Source organism: Bactrocera neohumeralis, chromosome 5 (genome assembly GCF_024586455.1).
Source record: "Bactrocera neohumeralis isolate Rockhampton chromosome 5, APGP_CSIRO_Bneo_wtdbg2-racon-allhic-juicebox.fasta_v2, whole genome shotgun sequence".
NCBI classification, from domain to species: domain Eukaryota; kingdom Metazoa; phylum Arthropoda; class Insecta; order Diptera; family Tephritidae; genus Bactrocera; species Bactrocera neohumeralis.
Window position 1 is genome coordinate 12,100,208 of NC_065922.1, and position 25,898 is coordinate 12,126,105.

The window sequence follows — 25,898 nt, forward strand, 5'->3', positions numbered from 1 at the left end:
GTACAAGAAATTGCTACAAAGCTGCTAACCGTCAAATGTGTTCCCCTTAATCATACGATTGCAGGGTTGCACTAAAAGTAGCAAGGAAAAGCTTGCAATGGAACACTGTGTAAGTGGAAGGGGAACGCGAAATAACAAACTTTACAATTTAAAACATTTCTTAACTGCTAATTTGTTACTTTATTGTTGCAATAAATCGTTAACAATGCTTTATTGTTTAATCCACGAAAAATTTATACATTTTGAGTTAATCATTAATAACAGTTCTGCGATTTCTCCTCTTACACATTTCCGTTATTTCCCCTATATATATTTTTCTCACATTCGTTTCGTGATTATTCCATATTTCGCTGCTCAAACGCCGCTCTTCAACACGTTGTTCTCTCACATGTTTCTCAACGTACGGTTGCCAGATAATTCATGAAATCACTTAAAGAAAATTGCAAAATTGCTCTATTTCGCTTGGCATGTGTAAAATTTTTTATGTACTGTTTACCGATACTTGGCCAGATAAAATCCTTGTAAATTTCGGTACCATAGTTCCGGCTGTTGTACGAATTTTTGTGTCAGTGGCTATTAGTATAAAAAATATCCAAAATAGGCTAATTTCTGGAGAAGGATGATTCGACTTCTAACTTTAGCTTTAAACGCATGTTTTTGGCTAACCAAAGGATGCTTGGTCTAAGACCGGAAGTCGTGAGCTGCTTGCGCCATATATAAAATAAATCGTTTCTGGTTACTCCAGTTAGTGAATGGTGCTCAGTGAACTTTCCTCACTTGCGTGAACTTCTACACATGGTTCCATCCTCAAAAATGCTCAATGTAAAGCACCAAATCACCAAATACTATATATTCGTAGTTAGCGAGCTGGCAACTCTTGTTTATGCCCGTTTACAGCTAATTCTCGTTTGTTTTGATTTCGCTATTTTGTATCCAATATTTCGTTTCTATACGAAAATAAGTCAATTGCAAATTATGTTTGTTGAATTTTATATATTCAAACGGCATTAAATGTACTTAAATTATTATTAATCAACTAAACGAAACTTTAACAACAATTATTCAGTATCTTTAATACTTCGTTCTCTTGTTTAATTATGCTTTATTTATTAGTGCGTTTCGGCACGTAGCATCAATTACTAATATGTATAATAAATAGTAGTGTTATTGCATCAGCTGAGCCTCTATTTTTTATGAGTGCTACGAGTTTTTGACAGCTTTTCGAGTTAATTAATCGAAAGCTATAGAAATTTTCTATGTACATACATACCTACACTTTTATATCTATGATGCACTTATGAAATTATCAGCTGGTTCGTGACCACTGTCCATCTTCCAACTCACTTATGTACGTATGTATGTACGAATATGTAAATATATAAAGTATTTATGTATGTACATATGTACATATATAAAAATGTGACCCCGCATTTCATGACAGGTCATTTGGCCATTTACAAAGAGGGGGCGTTTTATTTATTAAGCTAATTGGAAACTTTTTTATTACGACGTCTTAATTAGGTCGTTGACTGGGACAACCGAGTTTCATACAACGTTTAAATCATCTTATCTTATTTTCATAAATAAGTACAACTTGGTTCCATAATTTTCTTTGTAATAAATATTAAATTAAAAACTAAAATCCACATTAGGTCGTCTCCCACCCAACAACACATAGAACGTGTTTTCGCTGCTAAAAGCGTAGCGATTAGTAAACCGGTAAACTGCAGTGTGTTCCCCTTATTTACCTTTTCTTCGTATGTTTTGCTATTTCTGTTGTGATTTCGATATTCTGTTACAGAAAATTTCCCCTTTTCTTATTGGTTTCCTCTTCTTTCTAAATACCCCACCTAAAATCAGGAAATCATGAGAGCGCAAGAGTGTACTCAAAAGCAATACGCTCTCAGTTGAGTATCATGCTTTCAACGTTGCCGTCTGATAATTAATCACATTAAATTTATTACTAATTTGAAATATACTGAAATTTAAAATTATATGGTATTTTCTTTATTTTTGTCTGTTTTTGTAATATTTTGGAGTGAGATATCAACACCACTTCTCATATTAATGAATACAATTTTTAGTTGTTGCTCTTATTCCCAGAGTGACAACCCGCATTGGCGTACGTGACATTTTCCACACATTTGAAGCGTGCGCTCTGGGTGTGAGCAAGATTCCAATTCGAATTATAACATGGCGACTACATCATACTAACTAACAGTTGTAACAAGGTTGCAATTTCTTTTTTTTCATATAAACTCTTTGGAATAATTTATTGAGGTTTGAAATTTCTACAGTTATCTAATATATTTTGTCATTTGTTTTGATTGTACAAAGCTAAGAAAGAATTTACAATAAAATATTTGGCAAATTCTATTATTTACAATCATTTAAACATTGCTCGGTTCATGTCCTGACTAATTGTCTGTGTCGTGGGTGTAGGAAACTTACAATAAGCTTTTGTGCGTTAAGATTCAAATTTCCCGGCTTAGTATGTTTTTGTTGTTGTTGAGGAACGGCGTTTATGGATTAATGTTGTATTGGAGAATAAGACGGATAAACTAGTGATAAAAGTAAAATGACGGAATTGCTTGCATGACACGGCGCAATTGTAGTATAATTAATTATATTTCAGAAACTTGAGCTCTTCGTTTGCAATTTGTTGTGGTGTTACTCCGAGAACAGCGGTCACAGGAAGAGAGTTGGTAAAGGTATCTTTTATGAAGTCGTTGTTGTTGTTGTAGCGACAGAAAATATTCTTCAATTAATTTCGAGGGTGGTGCCGAGTTGACAGTCCTTGGCCAGATAAAAATCCGTTTCCGTTTCATTTACTTATACCTGACTGTCGTTTGAATGGTTTTATATTTGATGAAGTCTCTCTAGCTCTAGCAAGTCTCTACTGATATCTGTCAATGTTATGAAGGCTACTGCCACATACACACACACTGTTGAAACTGCAGTGTGAGCTGGCTTTCAGCCCCAGTGCGGCTGTCTGGCCATATGAAGTATTCTTTTTCAGTTCTGAACTCTGCCCATAATCGGGGTCATTTAGTAAATAGTTCATGTTCTGCCTTTTCAGGTTTGGCTATTAAACTTATTGTAAATTTTCGACGCTTAACTTTATTGTGAATTTTTTGATTTGAGCACAGAACCTTAAAATAAACAGCACTTAAATGGAACAGGTTCGAATTTTTATCCGACAAAGTAATCCCGTATGCTGCGGTGGCTTGAGCCTCAAAAGTATCGCAGATTTCGGTAGGGCTCCAGCTATCGAAGCATCTGCTTGTCGGGACTTGAAGTCATGCTTGAGCTCAGACCACTTCACCTATTAATCGGTTAGGTAGCCTAACACACACTGCTTCAAATGATAACAGAAGAGTTTGGCAGTGGTAAGGTAATCTCATCCCAGCAGATGAAGGACTTAAGCCGTGTAATACCATTGGCTATTCTCCCAAAGGACAGCATTACCAAAAAGGTAAACTTCCACAAGAAGTTCAAGGTAAGTAAGGCTGAATGGAATGTTTTCACTCTCGAGATGGTACACCGTCGGCTGGAAAACGTCAGAGGGAATTGGTGTAGAAGTCGCAGGACCACGCACCAAACTCTGCATACCTATAGGAAGTTTTCCGAACATTTTTCAAGCAGAAGTTTTTGCTATAAGTCGGTGCGTAGAGGTAAACCTCCAACGCAACTATGCAACGAGAGCCTGAAACTCCGTCTGCAGTCTGCAGACGCGGAATAAAGGTCCTTAGATCGCGGTGCAATCCTCTTCTATTTATCTTAAGTACTGTGAGACTTGTGGGGATTCCCATAATGATAATTTGGTTCATATATTGTAACTGTTTTTGCGATTACGAAGTTTCGACTTAAAGCCTGATATTTGTGACAGTTAAAATTCCTTTTAAGATAATAAAGCAAGAAAGCAATTAAAAACTAATTATTATGTTGTTGTTGCGGAAGTATAAATAATCCACATAAACACTAACGATGCATTATCTGAAATGTTCAAACAATATTTTGTTTCAGTAATACTTTTGCTTTTCATAGTAGCGGAGGCTCAGTTTCGGCCAGGTGGTCCAAATCGTTTCGGGCCACCACGTCTAGGAGGTCCAGGACAGGGAGGCGGAGGACCCGGCGGCCCACCACCTTTTGCATTCCAACCACGTCCGGGTTTGCCTGGACCAGGACCTAGACCACCAGGACCACGACCAATACCACCACCAGTTCCACAACCACCACCAGTGCCACAACCACCACCACCAACACCGCAACCACAGCCCCAACCACAGCTGGATAATCTGCGCCTCTGCACTTTCACGCAGCTGGCACAAAATAAGTGTCTCTACACGCTGCAGGCGGCTGCCAACGCTTCCATTGATCTCAAGTTGCAGTGCGTACAAAATAGTTCCTTCGCCGCCTGCCTAAGTGCGATCCAAACGTCTGCGGCTGACTTGGTGGTGGCCGAGGATCATGAGTACATGGCAGCACGTGCCGCCAATCTAACAACGGTACTGTATGCGCACGAGACCTTGACCGACTACTATGTGGCCGTGGCGCCCAGCAACATTACACTGATCGAACTGGATGAGGCGGCTATGTAAGTGGTACACTAAATAAACTTCGGTTTCACAGGTCCTGTTTTCTGATAACCTTCAAATTTTGCATGCCTTACAGAGATGTCAACGTGTCGAATCATCGCGCTTTCGATGCCGCCGCTTTCTTCAATCTCCAACGTGGTCATGACATATGTCGGCAGTCCGCCCGTGACACTGTTACCATTCAGATTGTGAACACGGCGGAATATAATGCCACCGGAGATGAGCTGCTGATTTGCGCCAATCGCTCGGTGGCCGAGTGGAGTGATTACAGCACGTGCAACGTCGAAGCCAGTTTGGAGCGCGCAGTTTTCGCTGCAAAGCCTTTGGCGTCCAATGTTGGCTTCAGGTGTCTCGTGCAAAGCACTTTCGAAAGAATTCTAAACAGTTTCGGTCCGACAAGCACTATCTGGAATTTCTTTGCCGATTTCCAAAATACATCCGATGTTATTTTCAAGGTAAGTGCTTTTGGGTTATTCATATGTTCAATTCAATTGGTGTCTTTTAGTGTTATCAGTCTCAAGCGGGAATTCCCGTTCTCGCTGGTAACATATACTGTGTCTCGTAAATACATACTCGTAAGTACATTTGGCGAGAAAAAATTTCCAAAACATGCTTTTGCCATTAATACGATAACGAATAGGTCATCGAGCTCTTGCAAAAAGCATTTATTATTCACTAAAAATTGAACATCTTGTCAGTTAACGGTTATTATATTTAAACAGATGTGTTTAGAGGTAAAGTTTTGAGAGAAGTGTTCTTGGGTAAATCACATTAAGTGATTTTTTTGTGATAGTTACCAAAAACTTTTACAACACCGCTTCTGGAATGTGGTAAACACGAGGGCCGACTTCACAAAGTACCTACCCACGAAGTCGAACTTGCGAACCTATCAAAGACTGACATGAAAAATATATTATTGATAACTGCGCATCCCGCAAGAGTTTCGGCCATTACTGCTGCAATTTCAGGTTCGATTTTAGTATGAAGTTCAACAACCATCGCTGGCTTGCTGGCATAGAGCCATAGACTTGACGTAGCCCCTCAGGAAATAGTCTCATCGCTCAACCGAGGCGGCCAATTGACTGGGCCATTTCGTGAGATAACACGTTCATCAAACTTGATTTTCAATAAATCGATTGTGACGTTCGCTGTGTGGCTTGTGGCACCATCCTGTTGGAACCACATATTGTCCAAGTCCATTTCATCCAATTCGGACCAAAAATATTCGGTTATCATCGAGCGGTAGCGATTCCTATTCTCAGTAACGTGCCGGTCGTAATCAGCACGGAACATATACGGTCCGAGGACGCCGCCGGCCCATAAACCGCACTGTACCGTATTTTTTTTCGGAATGTGGGGTGACTCATGGAGTACGTGTGGTTTGCTGCTTGACCAATAAAGCATATTTTGCTTATTGACGAAGCTATACAGCTAGAAATTAGCATCATCGTTGAAGATGATTTTTCGAAGAAAATCCGGATCATTTTCAGGTAGTTGCTCAGCCCACTTAACGAAGATATGACAATTCTGGTGGTCAAGCGACTTCAGTTCTTGCCTCAATTTGAACTTGTAAGGATGTAGGCCAAGATCTTTTCGTAAAATTTTCCACAACGACGTCACAGAGATGCCCAACGCTTGAGATCGACATGTGAGAGACTGATTTCTTCCTCAATTGATGCGGCAGCGGCAGCATTATTCTTCGACACTACGCGCACTTCTTTGTCTCACTGACACGCGAACATTTTGTACCTTGTCTGTAGATTCAAATTTTTCCACTTGACGCTCAATTGTTGATCTGACAGGACGATTATGAGGACCATAAATTGGACGTAGCGCTCTTTAAGTTGAGGCCACTGAAACCGTATTTCGGTAGTAAATTATAATTATTCCGATTCATTGTTGGACAGTATATCTTTCCATGATGAAATGGCAAACCTTATTGAAGAGAAATGTCAAAAGAGCGGAGAAAATATGGCGTCGTTTGCTGTTCCTAACGATCTGCTTTTGTAGCGTTCCTATTGAAGAACCCCTTACTATAAATTTCGATAGTATTTATGTTAAGAGTTCCGCTCGGACTTCGTACGGTCTTATTTTTTGCTTAGGTTTACTTTTTTGCCTCAAACTTTCGATGTTCTATACATGTAAACATATTTACGTATTTTCTAAATTAATCGGACGGTTCTTCCCAGCGTTTTGCATTTTTTGTCCATATTCTGGAGGAATCCCCAAAAAAAAAAATAATAATCTCAAATTAGAAGCTATAATTTTGCTTCTAGTTGTTAGGTCAAATGATCAGTTGATTATAAAAATATTCGATTTACCGGAGAAGAGCTTCAAAGTGATTTTTGTTTTTATAGAAAATATCGATAAAGCTGTTTCAGTGTTGACCTTGAAGATAAGAAATCGAAATTTAGCATCTTGTGAAAGTATCAGCATGGGAAGTACTATTGGAGACGGATTTCTGTCATATATAGGGAAAAAAAACATAGAGATTTCCCTCCTTTTTTTTATTAGATTAAACTATATTAGATGAAACTCTTATCATATTTATATTTATTCTTATATTAAATCTGAGTCTGATCATATTTACGAGTATGTATATAAATTTTTTGATCTTACAGAATAACACAATTGGATTTTCGCAAAGTCCCATTATCAGAAATGGCGTCACTGAGCAAGTATTTAGCCAACTGCATTGCAATAACGAAACGGTGCATGATCCTAGCGAACTGGAATGAGTTAATAGAAGTCTTGAATATACAAATATACATATATCCCCGAATTCAAAAATAAATACATATATACATACATACATATATAAAAGAATGTTAACGCGTTCAAAATTTCTTGGATAAGTTTATCACCATTTCTTTAAGTTGGTCTGTATTTAAAATATTTTTATTGTAATTCACAAATGAAATACTTTCTTTTAATTTAACCCCTTATAATAGTTATTCAATGTTTAGATACTGGCATAAAGGTATACCCACCCTGTATATATCAGTAGTATTTATGTGTTAACGATTACAGTCTTTGAACTCGTCTTTGGTTTGTTGGAGGTCAGAGAGGAAAAAGTCTATTTAATGGCGATTGCAACTCGGGACTAGCTTCACCTATCTTTTTGTCTAGAATTTGGTCACTTTAGTCCGAAGCTCAACAAAGCGGCGGGGCCCGATGGATTGTCGGCCGAACTATTCAAATAAGACGGCGAAGACCGAAAACGGAGCATGCATGCTTCTTTGTAGAATCTGCCAATTGGAATTCGGGCTCTGCTCAATCCACAAAAAGGGAGATCCCACAAGCTGCGCCAACTACCGTGGGATAAGTCTCCCAAATATCGCATATAAGGTTCTATCGAGCGTATTGTGAAAAAGATTAAAGCCCACCATCAACAAACTGATTGGACCTTATCAGTGTGGCTTTAGACCTGGCAAATCCACAACCGATCAGATATTCACCATGCGCCAAATCTTGGAAAAGACCAGTGAAAGGAGAATCGACACACACCACCTCTTTGTAGATTTCAAAGCTGCTTTCGACAGCACGAAAAGGAGCTGCCTTTATGCCGCTATGTCTGAATTTGGTATCCCCGCAAAACTAATACGACTGTGTAAACTGACGTTGAACAACACCAAAAGCTTCGTCAGGATCGGGAAGGACCTCTCTGAGTCGTTCGATAACAAACGAGGTCTCAGACAAGGCGACTCCATATCGTGCGACTTCATGAATCAATCTATTGCTGGAGAAAATAATTGGAGCTGCAAAATTTAATTGAGCAGGTACAATCTTCTATAAAAGTGTATAGCTGCTGGCTTATGCTGATGATATTGATATCATTGGCTTTCTCCAGAATGGAAAAGGCAGCGAAGCAAATGGGTTTGGTGGAGAATGAGGGCAAGACGAAATATCTCCTTTCATCAAACAATCAGTCGTCGCACTCGCGACTTGGTTCGCACGTCACTGTTAACTTTAAAGTCGTCGATAATTTCGCCTATCTTGGAACCACCATTAACACCAACAATAACCCCAGCTCTGAAATCTAATGCAGAATAACTTTTGCCAACAAGTGCTACTTCGGACTGAGTAGGCAATTGAGAAGTAAAGTCCTCTCTCGATGAACAAAAACCAAACTCTATAAGTCACTCATTATTCCCGTCCTGCTATAAGGTGCTGAGGCATGGACGATGACAACATCTGATGATTCGACGTTACGAGTTTTTGAGAAAAGGTTCTGCAGAAGATTTATGGTCCTTTGTGCACTGGCAACGGCGACTATTACATTAGATGGAACGATGAACTGTACGAGTTATGCGACGACATTGACATATGTAGTTCAGCGCTAGCTAGGTCATGTTGTCCGAATGGAGTATCCGCCGGGAGAAGCAGAGGAAGAAGAAGACCTCCACTCCGTTGGAGGGACCAGGTGGAGAAGGACCTGGCTACCCTTGGAATCTCCAATTGGTGCGAAACAGCGTAAACATTGTTAGGCAGATGACTTTCCCATTACAATTAAAAGCTCATATTCCTTAGAGGTGTCTAAGAACATATTGTTCAGAGTACCAAGCGAAAAAAAATATTCGTTTTCTTTACCCACAGCAATCTAAACATACATATGTATGTGTATATAATCTATTCAGGAAAATCTTGGTCATTATCTATTGGTGCCTGATGTTATCAGATCTCTATAGACCTATTTTCCTAGAATAGTTGTACTCTTTGAGAATTAAGTTAGATTTAATCAGAAAACTTTCAGGAACACAAATTGTGTGGAAAAACCAAATAATAAAATGGCAATAATCGAACAGCAAAATAATGTAAATTATATATACATACAAGTATGTATATATGTACATATTTTTTATATTTATAGTTTTGTTAGCGACAATTCGCATTGCATCTACAGATTCAGCTCGTCTTATCGCCGTTTCTATTTATATGAAACAGGTGAGTGTATGAGAGAATTTCATTTCAAATTTTATTCCGATTAAATTGCATAATGTCAAGTAAATACAGCATTAATAAGATTATTTTTCAATTAACTGCCACTAATGCATCAGAAATCACAAAATGTTGCTATGTTAATTAGTTCTTATTAGCTTAGCCATAGAGCTCATTTGCTCTCAGATCGCGTGTTCAAAGGTCTAATGATGTAAAGAGGCTCGATCAAGCATCAGGGAATGATGTTGGCAACACATACCTTATGTATATAGGTCTGTACATAAGTATGATGTACGGTTATGTAGTTCAACGCTGGCTAGGTCATGTTGTCCGAATGGAGTATCCGCCGGGGGAAGCAGAGGAAAAAGAAGACCTCCACTCCGTTGGAAAGACCAGGTGGAGAAGGACCTGGCTACACTTGGAATATCCAATTGGTGCCAAACAGCGTAAACTCTGTTAGGCAGATGACCTTCCCATTACAATTAAGAGCTCATATTCCTTAGAGGTGTCTAAGAACAGTTGCCATATCTCTGTAAACGACTAAGCTTAGCGCTAGAACTTTGCACTGCGGTTATCTCATAAAAAGTAGTTTTCTTATTGACTTAGTATACTTATGGTACACATTATATTGAGTTGAGTTGTGTCAATGTACCACCTTATACTATGATGTGAAAAGGGACAATTTCGAACCTCCTCTAATTTTCATAAAACGGTATTGCTAAAAACTACTAACAATTAGCTATCTCTCTAGCCACCCCGAACTGAAAGTTGTTGATTTTGACGGCCTTTGGTTCCAACAAGACGACGCTACATGCCAAAGAGCAAACGGAACAATCAATTTGTTGTTATCCTATCCACAAAATCATAGACCTGTTTGGTCCATTGCGATACCAGATGGACTTCACTTGCTAATTACAAGAGGAATAGTCATCGTTTACGATGCCTGCCTTGACGCGAATTTTTATAGACTCTGCGGACGTCTGTCGATACCTCCTCCAGTGTATCATACTGTGGTGACTCCAGATACTTACAGCATAGTCTTGCCAATGCGGGACAAGTGCACAAGAGATGCTCCATTGTTTCCCTTGTGCTTTGCTCTAGGCGTTTCTTGCAGTCTTCTCGTTCTGTCAGCTCCATCTTGCGGACGTCCGTCGCCACCAGATAGTGCCCAGTTAGTATTCCCATCAAGTTCCTACAGTCTTTTCTATCGAGTGCCAATATGTATTTTGCGTACTTTCGATCTACCGTTTTCCACATGACTTTTACAGTTTTTCATCCTGGCAGCTCGTTCCATCGGGCTTTGATTTTTTTTACCATGCTTCTCTCCAAAACGTCGTATAGACAATGCATAGATTTTCCAATGTTGATCACGTTTTCGGATGTTAGTCGTTCACCATTCTTGGCAATCTCGTCCACTATTTCAATGCCTTCGATGTCTGTGTAGCCTGGCACCCTGTTGAAGTTAAGTTGCTTACTTCTGGCAGCACTTTTCACTGCTTCCCAAGACACTTCCGGCCGATAGGCGATATGATGTTACTGCCTTGATTTCTGCTTGACTGTCTACGTAGATATTGACTCTGGACTTGACTGCAGGCAAAAGACCTCAGCTTGAAATATACTGCAGTAGCTCCATCGTCCATTTTCGAGCCATCAGTGTAGCTAACATGCCTTTACGCCAGCCATCTTTTTCAATGTTTACTTTGAACCCTCTTTCCCAGTTGAAAAGTGGGGTCATGTAGTCGCTGTTTGCTCAAACGCCATTATCCACCGAGCTATGCTCGAAGGTTCTATATGTAAATTCTCCTGCAACCACTAGTCGTCCTGCCGATTTTTCTGCGCAGTTTTCAGCGAAGGGTTCTATAGGTGGTAGGTTTAGTGCCACTTCAATAGTCGGCGTATGAGTTGTTCTTAAAGCTCCCGCTATGCACAGCGCAGTGAGCCTCTGAACCTTTTTCATTGGTTTCCAGTAAGTGGATTTTCGAACGCCGGTCATAATTAGTCATAATAATGCTAATGGTTTTTAGACATCTTCCCGTTATTAACCCATTTACAGCTATTGGTCGATTTATCGTCCAGCAACTTTGAAAAATCACCAAGTCGAAAATGAACGAGGTATGTGAAATCAATAATTGTATACGATTTTGCATCTTTCTGAATCCGTGGCTAAACGGCTCAATGTAACAATCTCAAAAAATTTTAAGCAACGAGCTTTTTTTGTTATAATCAAAATAAAAAGTTGAAATGATCAATGCAGTGGATCTAGGTGGTCGGAAATGGGTTAAGGTGGCAATGTCGTCCTCCTTCCAAGTTCCTACGACTTAACGCCACATTTTTTGTATGGTTTTGTGAAGTACTTTCTCTACGCTATTAAACCCGAGAGTATTGATGCCTTGGAAGAGAATATTGAGCGCATACTGTCCCAATTGCTGCAAAAAGTGGTCGAAAATTCGGCCTCGTGGCTGGAATTTTTTCGGTTACTTGCCCGAAATCATTTTTAAAACATAATGGCAAACCGTTTTCTTTATGATCAAGCTAAATTTTTTTTTTGAAAACCACAGATCATATTTTTCGATCCATACATATAATTTGCTACGATACGGTTAGTATTCGGTTAGCATAAGGGATATCTCTAAATATAGTATTTCATTTGAGTTTATTTTTTAGAAAATTTTGTTTCACTTTTCACAATTCTCAATTAAAAATATGCGCTCGCGAACTAACTTTCCCCATTTTTAGTAGTTTTCAAACAGTAGTTTGACGTTCTAGTTTTTGTACTGATTTTTTCTACAAACGATCATTACTAATTGAGGCGAACTGCATTGCACTTCAAGATTAAGCTATGTGCATAAATTAGTTCTAATTATTACACAGAAGAGTCGAGCAACTTGTCACTGTCCCACATGCAACAAAAAAAGGAAAAATAAATAAACAAATAATAAGCAGAAAAAAAGATTGTAAGTGAAAAATATTTGCATTAAAATGCTAATAGAATATATAAATAATATAACAGTACACTGTATACAATAAACACAAATTGTTTTTGAATTGTTTATGAAGCTCCATAAGACATTGAAAGCTCGCAGAAAGCTACAGGTGGTTGGAAATTTCATGCTAATTATGCTAAACATCTCGTTAATCAATTTATCTCACTTTAATTGCACTTATTTGAATTTAAACAGTCGACGGTCTTTGTGTAAAAATATGTTTTGATATGTAACACAGGGTGGTTCAGATGATGTTTTACTTTTCAATCAATAAAAAATAGTTAAAGTAGTTCGTTGTGTCTTCGTTACTTTAATATCTTAAGTGGCACTGTAGTGTTGTTGTAAAATTTGTATGAGTTTGGGCTGCAAATAGGGCTGTTAATGTCATCGCTCCTAGAGACTATGGTATACTCTTTCTCAAAACTTTCGTAAACCGAGTCCAAGTCGTTTGTGGTGGGACGTGGTTTAGCTAAGGCCACGATTTGTAGATCTATATCTGGAGCTGAAAAATATTTGTAACAGGTCAATAAAAAAGTCCCCGGCCACATAGTGAAACACATTTTATTCACTAAAATTCGCTTTTTTTATTCAACATAGTTCCCTTAAAGAATTATACACTGATTATAGTCACCCGCCAACTTTGCGATACTATTTTTGTAGTACGATTTATCCTTTGCTTCAAAATAAGCCTCAGCTACCGGGATAACCTCTTCATTCGACGAAAATTTCTGCCCAGTGAGCCTTCTTTTGATCTGATTGAGATCTGAGAACAGAAAATAGTCTGCTGAGGGCTAGATCTGGAGAATATGGTGGATGCGAAAGCAATTCGTTGCTAAAAACACGAAGTTCCGCTATCCGTTTCACTGACTTGTGACACGGTGCATTGACTTGGTACAAAAGCACTAACTTTTTCTTCAAATGCGTCTGACTTTCGGGGATTTCGTAGAATAAAAAGTCCAATAACGTTATGTAATAATCGCTGTTGATGTTTCTTCCTTTCCCAAGGTAGTCGATAAAAATTATTCCATTCGCATCCCAAAATACAGATGCCATAACCATGCCAACCGACTGTTGCGTTTTCCACACTTTGAAGCGAGTTCATCGTGTGCTGTCCACTTGGATGGCTGTCGATTGGATTTCGGATTGAAATGATGAAGTCATGTCTCCTCCATTATTACATATCGACGCAAAAAGCTTGGATTTATTACGTTTGAACATCTGCAAACACTGCTCCGAATCATCAACTCGTCATTGTTTTCGATGAAAAGTGAGCTCTCACTTTGCACAGAGCTTTTTCATTCCCAAATATGCGTGAATGATATGATGTATACGTTCAGTTGATATCTTTAGGGTCTAGATATTTGAGTTTACAGCACGGCAAACCACAATTTCCGTGGATCTGGTCAGAGAAAATATACTAAAGCCGGTAAATCTTAACAGTAGTAACAGAAGAGTTCAATGCACATTTTTGCAATGAATATAATTTAAAGATGTTCTAGGAATGGATGTTAGATTAAGGGTTTGATTGGTCTGTCCAAGGTGGATAAATTGCTTAAACTGTTTCTTCGAACTTCGGGATGCATTTTATTTGTAATGAATGAATACATTTATTTAAGGTATATTGTGCCACGATGAACTCTTAAACTTCGTATCGAATCATCGTTTACCGTTTTCGATTAGTAACTTGTCTGCTGGCGATCTTTAAATTCTGCTCACTTAACAGAAAATTACATACAGAAGCAATTACCAAGTAACCCAGTCATAAATAATACTCTCTCTTTCTCTTTTATGTGGGCTTTTCATTGAAGTCGTATAACCTTTCAATTCGCGCTCTATGTGATTTGTGTATGTATAGTTCTTTACGCGGGTTGTTTCTTCGATTTGCTACTCTCCAGGGTTTTGAAAATTGACAACAGTTATTCTCTTGTTGTCACTCGGGTGCGCACGACTTAATTCCGTAGGTCTTGCATTTTGTGTTTCTTTGTCATGTCTGCTCGTCACACCTACAGCTTCAACGAGCTTATGGTCTACCCTGTATTAAGTTTTCAAACAGCTGTTAGCATAAATCATTATGTACGACTTGTAACCTGTTCAAGTCAATTCTTCGTAAACTATTATTATCATGTACCGATATGTAGATGCATAAATGTATCTCTATACTTATGTACATATGTATAAACTACTCATAGAGTACATGTATTCGCACGAAGCTAAGGAAACTCGGATTTTTTGGGAAGTACCTCAACTCAGTGTCGAAACGTTTGCTGCATTCAGAGTGGTTCATACATATAGTATGTAGGTATGATCTACATGAGAATATATGTACATATGCTTATTATTTGTAGTAATATTGTTGTGGCCGGTGTATATTTGCGTATATATTGTGGGCCTCGGTGCTGTAGAAAAGCTACAGTCACATAACGTGCGAAATTCCAAGAAGCGAATCAAAACAAAAACAGAATTAACTACTTATCCGAGTCTTTTATCCATATTTAAATTGTTATTTATTAGGTGGGTTCTTAAATATATTTTTTTATGAGATTTCCTAATCTAACTTCTACCTCTATTCATCTATTCTATTCCATTTTGTGTGCGGAATCGTTCCGAATGTTGGAAAGTGTTTAAGGCGATTCAGTTTTATCAAAAACACAAGCCTACGAGTGGTACAAAGCCTTCAAAGGCGGTCGAGTGATCATTGAAGACGTGCCTCGTTCTGGACGACCTCTTCAACTGATGAAAATATTAAAAAAGTGAAGGATATGGTGCTTGAAAATCGTCAGGCAAGTGTTAGAGAGATGGAAAGAGAGCTCGTGAATCCGTTCGAATGATTTTTGGTGGATATTTTGGGTATGAAATGCGTTCTTGCTCGATTCAACCCGATAAAGCTGAATTTTTTTTCAAACAGAGTGCCGTAACAGGTCTCTTTGGAAATGCCAGAGTTGGCTCCGTGTGATTTTTCTTGTTCTCCAAACTGGAATTGCCGTGCCGTGCAATCCCCTTTTCAGTCGATCGAACAGATAAAGTCACGGAAGGAGCTGAAGGCCATAACAAAAAGTTCTTATGAAAAGTGTTTCGAGGACTGGAAAAATCGTTGGCATAAGTGTATTATATCCGTGTACTTAACACAATGTATATTTCAAACATTTTATTGGAAGTCTGAAAAAATATATCGTTAACCTTTTAAGCACAACCCTAACATACGCGTACATTTAAATATGAATCTGTAGTCGTCAGCCCCAGCCGGCTTGAAACCATCAAATCGGCGTCACTTTCAATTAGCTCACAGTTCATGTGGCTATATTTTATCTGGCTGACTGATTCAATTCCAGGCATCCAAACTACTACTATTTATTTCCATGTAGTGTACGTGAGTTCATTTAGGTAGAACGTATAATTTTAAATGAAAGACGACATAACGTGAGCTTTAAATAAAATAGAGAAAACTCTTTCATAAGGCGAGAAAACCCCAGTAATATCTAGATACATATTTGAGTCATGTGGAAATCGTAAGCTCCAAAACAAATAAATATTTTCGATTGAAGAACTGATATGTAAACTAAACTCATTATGAAACGTCCTCACCACCGAATCAGCTATTAGAAAATTAACCAAAGAAGATGGACTGCCGATTGCAAGCCGGTCCGGTCTTTGCACCCGGAATATCTGGGAATATACGAATATTCGACCAAGTCTTGTTATTTGTGAAATGTTTTACGCTGGGGCAGATGCAATTCAGAAAATTTATTTTAAATGTCTTTCAACCAATAAATTTGTTCAAGACTAGGTTCCAATTACCATTGAAAATCTCTGCCTTCCAAGTTGGCGTCAATTTAAAACCACAAGTTAAACTAAGTTCCTGTCAATTTGGTCGTTTTAATGCCAAGTTTGTCGAAAACTTCAGTGTTGAAGTTATTTAGTGCATATAAATAAGTTTTAATCTAGTCTCGAAACATATAAGTAAGACACTAACTAGTGACTGATGAGTAATAAGACATATAGAGTTGAAAACATATTTCTAGTCAGATTGCATTACTCTTGAAGGTCAGTATTATGCATCGTTCTCCAACCCAATTGTATGAGTTGTTTATAACGATCTTATCGGTGTAAAAAGCGCTGAATTTTTTTGTAACCGGAACCATGAGTCATTGTCGATGAGGAAGACAGGTTGCTATACACATATGTTATCCTTCGTTATAACCTTTAGAGTAGTGCCTTCAGCCGATTTCTTTTGTATTTTTTTTTAATCGAGCAGATCGGATGTTTGGAATTCATGAATAGGTTAAAGTTTCGGGGTGTCGAATATAGTGTATTAGATGCCTTGGCGATGACAAGTGTGGATTATTTTTGAACTCGTTCTTATTGTAATCTCCATTTGACTCTATCTTTTATTTTGCTATGAATGTAATGACCAGGCGTTCATATCGAAAATATATATTAACCAAATGAATTAAGTCGATCAATAAGAAAAGTTGTGAGACCATTCCCACGATAGTCAAGTTAACATAAGAATAACCAGCGAAGGGCTTCCAAATCTGCATTAAAATTATTTGTTTATCAAATGTTTGCTACAAAACCTAACAATAATAACGGGTGATCCAAGTACAGGTGCTTTTTTCAAAAGCCTTCTTTTGACAGATCACGCGTGAGACGTGTCAAGCTGTCATGTTTTTTTTTTTTGGGGGGCGTTTCATCATGGAAGGCTTACGCCTGAATAATGCTTACAAATCATTCAACTTTATTACGAAAATTCACGTTCTGTAAAGAAAATGTTTCGCAAGAACTGAAGCCGCTCGACTTTTCAAGCGACATCGCTTCGCTCTATGAGCTCTTGAAAGTTCCAAAAAGATCCGACGTTTCGAGCCAAATTTCTAGCTCAATGAGCTCGTGATCTCGGCGTAATTTGGTTTCAGCAAGACGGCGCTATTCCCCACACATCGCATCAATTAATGGGTTTAATGACTGAAAACTTCGGGGAGCAGATAATTTCACGTCTTGAGCCGGTCAATTGGCCACTAAGATCATGTGATATCCCACCATTCGACTATTTTCCTGTATGGATATGTAAAGTCTATGCGGACAATCCCGCTTCGAACTCAACGCATGGACCAACTGAGACAAAGCCGCGGCCAACATTTGAAAGAGATACAAAAATGCCAAAGAATGTTCTTTCGAATGATAATAAATATTTCTTATTTAATTTGAAGTTTCTATGCTTTTTCTTTAAAGAAGTAGAGAACCTCGAAATGAAACATTCTTTGGAACCCTGTCATGTTTCTTATGCTAACATGATGGTTCTGGAGTGAGAGATAGAGATCTCTCTAGCTGTTTTGATGTTTTCGTCGTTAACATAAGCAAATGAACTCCTTGTAGAAGTCTAGCTTTCAACGAACTCATGATCTTCGCTTTACCCTTGAAAAAATTCACACTTAAATGAAATAACCTGGTTCATATTGGAACACATGCCATGAGAAAGAGATAAGGATTTTTGTAAAATATAGAAAACAGCACCTCCCCTTGAATTTCTCTTAGTCAGCGATTCACAGCTTCTGGTTGGGTCATTTGTTATGAGATTAGCGATGCCGGCCGGCGAAAAAGGAAAAAACACAATACAAACAAACAACAAATATTTCCACTCAGAATCTGTGCAGGTATTGTCAAAAGCAATCAGAAGCATACGGGAGTATTATATATAATATATATGTATAAAGACATATATACGAGTATATGAAGGTGGAATATATAGCAAAAAAAATTAAGTAAGCTTGTAGAGGGTTCCACAAATAAATCAATTTGTATGCAGGTAAACACTTGTTATGGTTTTTTGCATAACGAAAATGGCAAAATAATAAAACTAGACAAAGGCAAGCAAATAACTAGAGAAGATAGACACAAAAACCGGTTTAAGGCTTTGAGAGGTGCACCTTTGAATAAGTTGAGCTGGACGCGAAATTGATAATGACATTCGTAGAACAAAAACAATAATAAAAACAACAACAGTATATATGTACAACTTATATGCATATTCATATGTCCATTGGTATACGAGTTGCAGGCGCTGTTCGGAAGAGGTAAAGCATATGGCCGGGAACATTGCACCGACACACGTCAGAACTTATCGGCGACGATGTCACGAACTACGTTGACCGCCTGCAGCTTAAGTCTAATAGCCAATTAAGCTAAGAAATGAAAAAAAACAGGAATAAGCGAAATCTAGAAACGAAATCGTATTAATTTTTATATATGTATGTATGTACGACGAATGCATTTTCAGAAAACAAAAACAAAAGCAACATGTAATCAAATCTAAAGAGATGTGCAAACCAAATCACGGCAAATAGAAAAACAACAGCAAAAACATGAATAATAATAAAGAAAATGAAATTATCAATTGGTGAATCCCGAGCTGATGGCCGCTCGGCTGGCCCACCAAAGCTGCGACGAAGCCAAGTAGCCGGCTTGCCTATAAAAAGAAACTGGCTGCCGTTGCATTCAGCAGTTGAGTATTCACTTCGACTGGCAGAGAACGAGAACGCGCTAACATGGGTTTATACAAAAGCTTTACACTTGGCTACGGCCATACTGGGCGTGGCTGCTCTAGCGTTGGTGCAAGCTGACGAGCAAATTTGTAAGCTAAAATGATGGATTATTTATTATTATTTTCCAAAAATTAAGTGCTTTGAAAATCAACTCGTGTGTAGATCGCATGTGCGTGCCGCAAAAGTACTATCAAGACTGTTTGGATCTGCTGAAGGATCCCTCCGAGGCTGGCATACTAATGCAGTGTGTGGCGGGACGTGATCGCATCGATTGTTTGGACAAAATCAATCAACGTAAGGCCGATGTGCTTGCCAGCGAGCCGGAGGATATGTATGTGGCCTATCACACGAAGAATCAGGATTATCGTGTGATCTCGGAAATACGCACCAAAGAGGATAAGGACGGTGAGTGACAGTGAATAGTGAGACTGCTTGCGTGAATAAGCAGAAATATTATAAAATTTTGTTGTGATGAAAAATGTATGCTTTCATTATAGCGGAGTTCCGTTATGAGGGCATTATTTTGGTGAAGAAAAATTCGAACATTAATAGTATGAAGGAGTTGCGCGGCAAGAAATCGTGTCACACGGGTTTCGGACGTAATGTGGGCTATAAGGTGAGTGATTTACATATTATTTTGTGGTGTTATAGTTTGAAAAGTAAGTGGGAGTAAACTAAATGTTTAAATAATAAAGTGGAATCATAATAATATTAATCCAGTGGTTCTCTAACTGTTTAAGCAGAATTTCAGTGTATAAAGGACAATCCATTAAAACAATCCTGAGGAAAAGAGTTATAGTTAGTATATTAAAACAATCAGGCCATTAAATACAAAATTTTAAATTGTGGTGGCAACCCTTCTAAAATTATTTTTAATTTTGAGGCTGCTAAATATGCCCAAATCCGATACTTTAGGCATTAAACTATTGCATTAAAATATTTTCTTAGAAATTTATTGAATTAAAATTCGAAAATTGGCAACCCTATATAATATTTTTAATAGCTAATATTGAAGCTCTGCAATTCGACGTCGACATAGCAAAAAAAAACATAATTTTCTAATAAAATTTTTAACAAGTGGCAGCACCCGCAAACAATTTTTTAACTATATAATTTCGTGAACCTAAACTACGCCTGTGCGTAATCGCATATCTTTATCTTATTTTTTAATTACTTAAAAAATTAAAAGGTGGCAACGCTCTAGAAAAATATTTTAACTATATGATGCATTAAGCTATTCAATTAGACACCTAAATAATACTTATTTTATAAATTTTACGGAATTAAAAACGTTAATCAGGTGGCAACCTTTCAAAAAATAATTCTTTTTAATTTGGATGCTGCTAAACATCCCGAACTTTGATACTTTAGGCTTTGAACTGTTGTATTACATTCTTTTCTTACGAATCTTACTGAATTAAAATTCGAAAAGTTGGCAACCCCATATAATATTTTTAACTGTAGCTAATATTGAAGCTCTGCAGTTCAAAATCAAATACAAAATTTTCCCGTATGAAGTATGAAATGAATTAAAATTTTAAAAAGGTGGCAACACCGGCAAAGAAATTTTTTAATTATATAATTTCATGGATCTAAATTAGACCTGTACATATTTAATATCGTAACTTCATCATATTTTTTTAAATTAATTAAACTTTTTAAACAGATGGCAACGCTTTAGAAAAAATATTTTAACTATATGATTAAATAAAGCTATTCAATTAGACACCTATAAAATACTTATTTCATAAATTTTACTGAATTAAAAATGTCAAACAGGTGGCAACCCCTCAAAAAAATTTTATACTATAATACCTTTAATTTCATATCACTTTTGTAGTTTTTTCTCTAACTTAAAATTTCAACGAGTAAAATTTTTTAAGCAGCTGGTAACCCTCTGCTAAATTTTTTTTGTATTTGTCCTAGAAGTAAATTTTAGTATTACTAATAATATGAGAAAGCAAATTACCGAAATTAAATATGAAATAACCGTAATCGCTATGCGTGAAAACTCAGCATTAAATTAACTGACATTAACCTATCCCAATTCTCTAGAAAATATATATGTACATATGTACATCTCCTCTCAAGTTACTGTCGTGTCTAAAATTTGATAACAAGAGTAGAAATATTGCACAGACTCATTAATCTCGCTAAACTGCATCTCGTATTCAAATTAGTCAAGCCAACTAAGCTTACTAGCGTTAGTAATTCGAGTAATCAGTGACGATTTGAGTTGTTAAGCTACTTTAAGTTAAATTACCGGTTCGTGCAAAGACTCAATTTCCTAAGAAAAAATACTAGTTTTAATAAATCTAAATAACTAGTATACGTACAAAGACAAGAGCTTGTTTTGAGACTAGTTTAAAGTATGCTCAAACGTATGTGTGGGGCTAACACTCACTTCGCTTGATATTCCTACGCTTGTTTGATAAAGCTCACGCTTTCTTTTAGATTCCCATCACTAAGTTGAAGAACACACAGATACTTAAAGTTTCTTTGGATCCCGAACTAAGCGCTACCGATCGCGAGCTGAAGGCTTTATCAGAGTTCTTCTCACAATCTTGTCTGGTTGGCACCTACTCACCATATCCGGACACCGATCGTCTATTGAGTGAGTAAAAAACACTTGCCGCTAGATAAGCTCTGCATTCTAATTTTTATCATGCTTTTGTCTCCCTCCACAGAGAAGAAATACTCCAACTTGTGCGCACTCTGCGAGAAGCCCGAGCAGTGTAATTACCCCGACAAATTCTCCGGTTATGATGGCGCAATCCGTTGCTTGGATAAGGGCAAGGGTGAGGTGGCCTTTACGAAGGTGCAATACATCAAGAAATACTTTGGCGTAAGTTTTAAATATTTAATCTGAAATTATTGGAAAGAATTTCATTTATGAACTTGATTTACACACAGCTGACACCCGGCGCCACACCCGAAGGCGATCCCTCTGAGTTCGAGTATTTGTGTGAGGATGGCAGTCGTCGTCCAGTTACTGGTCCCGCTTGCTCGTGGGCCCAACGTCCATGGACCGGTTATATCTCGAACGCTGATTCGGTAAATGGTGAAGAGAAATTGCATAACCTTCAAAATCGTCTGGAGAAATTCTTTGAGAATGGTTTGCATGCCGAAAACAAGGAGGCAGCACAACATTTGCTCATCAACGAGAATGCCGTGTACCACAGCAAACCCGAGGCAGTTGAACCGAAAGTCTATCTCGAACGTGCCGGTTACAAGGATGTGATCGAACGTGATGGCAGCGCCATCAGAAAGATGCGACTCTGTGTGCGTACCCCTCTAGAGCTGGCCAAGTGCGATTCAATGCGCCGCGCCGCCTACTCACGTGACATTCGCCCTGAGTTGGAGTGTGTGCAGGATCAAGATTGTTTGAATGCCGTTGAGAATAAAAATGCCGATCTGGTTGTGGTGCCAGGCAACCAATATGTGGATGCGCGCCAAGAAAAACTCAAGCCGGTCGTATATGAAAGCTACGGGCCCGACAATGTCTATGTTGCTGTTGTAGAGCCGAGCGTCAGCAAGGATTTGCAGAAGCTGCCAATGTAAGTTAAGATACACTGAATTATGACTCACTTTCATGGTATATAATTCTATGGACTTCCTTTTCTCTGTAGCAACTATGACGCGCAGAATAAACGTGCCAGTTTAGCGGCCAACTTCCTGAACAAACGTCGCAACATTAACCCCTGTCAGAACTCACCGTCCACTGAGAAGAATCTCATGATCGTACACTCAAGCGAATTGGAACAGCATAAGGATAAGCAGCTGGTATGCCCCAGTTTGGAAGTGAAGGCCGTAACCGAGTATCACACATGTAACTTGGAGGCTAACTTGCCGTCGGCTGTCTTCATACGCGAGAACACGAGTCCCGTTGAGCAGGAGACTATCAAGCAATTGTTCGTTTCGATTTCTTCCAAGTTTGGTAAAGAGGGCAAGCTGTCCGATGTTTTTGCTCTCTTCGCTCCATTCGAAAAGGACGCCAAGAATGTGTTGTTCGATGTGAGTTTCGCCGTTTAGCTTAATGTTTCTATTAACTTTGTATATAATAAATTATTTGTTCTATTTTATTTCAGGATGATGCTACGGAATTCGTAACTGAGCTGAAGAATCCCAACCTCAATGAGCAAATCTACAATGAGCTCGCATGTGATAAACAAACGATTTCAAAAAGCCGCTAAAAATGCTTGGCTAGATACATACATATACGTCCCTGTAATCATAATTATAAGTTTTCATAATTACTAAAATAAAAGTTATCATTGAATATGAAAAAAAATCGTTGAAATGTGTATTAAACAGGAAACCCGTTAACTTTGGTTGAAACGAAGCGGCAATACTCTTCACAGGTGCATTTCTAATAGCATGAAAGAGCTTAAAAAGATCACTTTCTCAACTTTGATCGGTTAGTTTGTGTGCTAGCTATGTGCTATATCGGTCCGATCTGTATAAATTGGACGAATATTGAATAATATGTTCGGAGATTATAGCTTTGCCTTGGGCAATCATCTATGCCAAAATTCATGAAGATGTCTTGTCAAATGATAAAATGTTCCATACAAGGACTTGAATTTGACCAATCAGTTGGTATATTATGACAGTTATATCCTATGGTGTTCCTATATCGGCGATCAGATCGATATCTCAAAAACTGAGAAACTAGTTCGCGAGTATACAGGCGGCTAAATCAACTCAGCTCGACGCACTGATCATTTATTTTATAGGATTTCCGACGTTTTCTTTTGGGAGTTACAAACTTCGTGTAAAATTTAATGTGCCCTGTTAAAGCTGAAAATTCGGCTTATGCAAAATATTTAAGAGGATAGTGGATAGATCTTTGATCTTTCAAAGTTCCATAAATAAAGAGAGACACTCCAAAAAACAGTGCGAAAACTTTCCGGCATTCAATGAAAATTACAGTCCATAAGAACATTAGATCTTTGGCTGTCACCATAAGAAAGAGCAGTTAGACATTTTCAATCTTCTGTCACAAGTCGCATTGGAATACGAAGAAATCGTGGTCGGGAAATTCCAGTCTCATTTTCTCCATCAAAAAAAACTTAAATCCTTGTAGAGTGGTGGTGTATAAATCTTCGAAAATATCAGAAAGACGGAATCGTTTGAGGGCGTTATTAAAGTTGGTGTGAAAGATGAACTATTTTTACGACGCTATGTTATGATATAATGGAGTACAATAAAGTATTCGTTAAATCGTCAATACGGTCATGGGATCATAGAAAAATTGTCTCTTGTTATGCATGAAAACCGAAATATGCACTTCGGAGAACGCGGTATGAGGCGTTTAAGATATGCCTGAAAAATTGTGTGGGCTAAGGTCAAATTTGTTCAGGTTAAAATCCAGAGATCGCTATTGGACGCAGTTCTTTGCGAAGCCATACAAAGTTGCTCAGGTGTTTCTTATTTCTACCAGCTCGCAGGAATATTTGAAAGTATGAGTCCTCAAGACTTGCTCTCGCAAACGCAAGACAATCAAAAAAGATGTATTGCCATGTTTCCACCTCGTCTTCCTCCGTACAGTTTCTGCAGCTGACGTTCGGTAAAGTTTTTCAATCTTACAGCATGGACGCCGATAGGGCAATGACCTGTTAGAATCCCGACAAACAGGGAGAGGCTAGCCTTACAGAGAGCAAAAGCTCGCAGGATCTCTTACGATCGATTTAGGGCGAAAAACTAGGGAGAGGCTAGCTCTACAGAGTGAAAGAGCTCGATGGATCTCTTACGAACGATCTTGGCACAGCGTATGGTCCGACGGTAGCCCAGCCCTGATCAAGCAGTCGCGAAGCCCTACTATCCGGTAGTCGAACACACGAGGAGAGAGGTGCACCGAACCGTTCCCATTCTATTGATGGGGAAGCTAGGATAACTTTCTTCGACAGCACGTCAGCTTTACAGTTTCATGCGATCCGCTGTTGCCTGGCACCCACACTAGTCTTATCATAAAAACTGGCTCGATGCTATTGTTAACGAGGTTAAGCATTCCTTAACCAGCCCTACACCCACGGTTAGTAAGCTCAATGCTAGTATCGCCGTCCTGCTATCAGAAAGGATAGTGAAAGAGACTGCACTCCGGAGCAGTAAATCTACCGCTACCTTAATGACCGCAACCTCCGCTTGAAACTACGAACTCCGATAGTTAGGAAGTCTGAAGCGTTAATATAGAGTTTTGTTATTAATAATCTCAAAAAAACTACGAGATATTTTTAGGAAATTTTTCGAGTCTTTATTTTTAATATTTTCTTATAAATAAGTATATGAAGTAAAGTTAATTGATTATAGCATTGTGAATCAAATTTATACTTATGTATATCACATACAAGTAAGAACGCTTAACTCATTCTAACGACTAAAAAGCAGCAAATTGCTTTAATATTTTATAACAATTTGTTTTTTTTTTCTAAATAATGAGAAAAAAGCAAGTATTATTGAGCTTTTTCATCTATGAGCAAAATATAGTAAGACTTTTTAATTTGCATTTCGCGTGAAAAACATTCATCGAAATTGTTTTTTTCTAGGTTGGTATAACTATCAGTGATATCTGTGCCAAATCTGACTTCAAAATAATCATTAGTGTTTGGTATACGCTTGTGTTTCTGAAGTACATAAAGTACCTTCGACGACTTTTACGATGAGTGAAATTATTCAACACAGATAACAGAAGTTCCATTAAATTTTGTATGCGGAACCAAATTTCTGGTGACGAAACATTCAGAATGTTGGAAAAGCCCTTCGGTAATAATTGTTTGTCGCGAGCAAGTGGTTTTGATTGGTACAAACTATTCACAGAAGGTCGAGAACGCGTTGACGACGAA

General features: G+C 38.1%; 2 protein-coding genes and 1 long non-coding RNA gene across 3 annotated transcripts in view; all 3 read left to right on the plus strand.

Moving 5' to 3' along the window:
• The window catches only part of LOC126758095 (uncharacterized), a 317,225-nt gene that overhangs the window by 261,304 nt on the left and 30,023 nt on the right, over nucleotides 1-25,898 (plus strand). The gene's annotated exons all lie outside the window — the stretch shown is intronic.
• Nucleotides 3,986-7,424, plus strand: LOC126758077 (transferrin-like). The gene is made up of 3 exons (XM_050472101.1): nucleotides 3,986-4,597; nucleotides 4,675-5,053; nucleotides 7,220-7,424. The coding sequence occupies exons 1-3, from the start codon at nucleotides 4,002-4,004 to the stop codon at nucleotides 7,334-7,336; spliced, it is 1,092 nt and encodes a 363-aa protein (XP_050328058.1). The 5' UTR covers nucleotides 3,986-4,001; the 3' UTR covers nucleotides 7,337-7,424.
• LOC126758070 (transferrin) lies at nucleotides 18,881-23,349 on the plus strand. Its single transcript, XM_050472087.1, has 8 exons — nucleotides 18,881-19,145; nucleotides 19,219-19,461; nucleotides 19,554-19,672; nucleotides 21,511-21,670; nucleotides 21,744-21,901; nucleotides 21,970-22,613; nucleotides 22,686-23,070; nucleotides 23,145-23,349. Exons 1-8 carry the CDS (start codon nucleotides 18,896-18,898, stop codon nucleotides 23,247-23,249), a joined length of 2,064 nt encoding a protein of 687 aa, XP_050328044.1. The 5' UTR covers nucleotides 18,881-18,895; the 3' UTR covers nucleotides 23,250-23,349.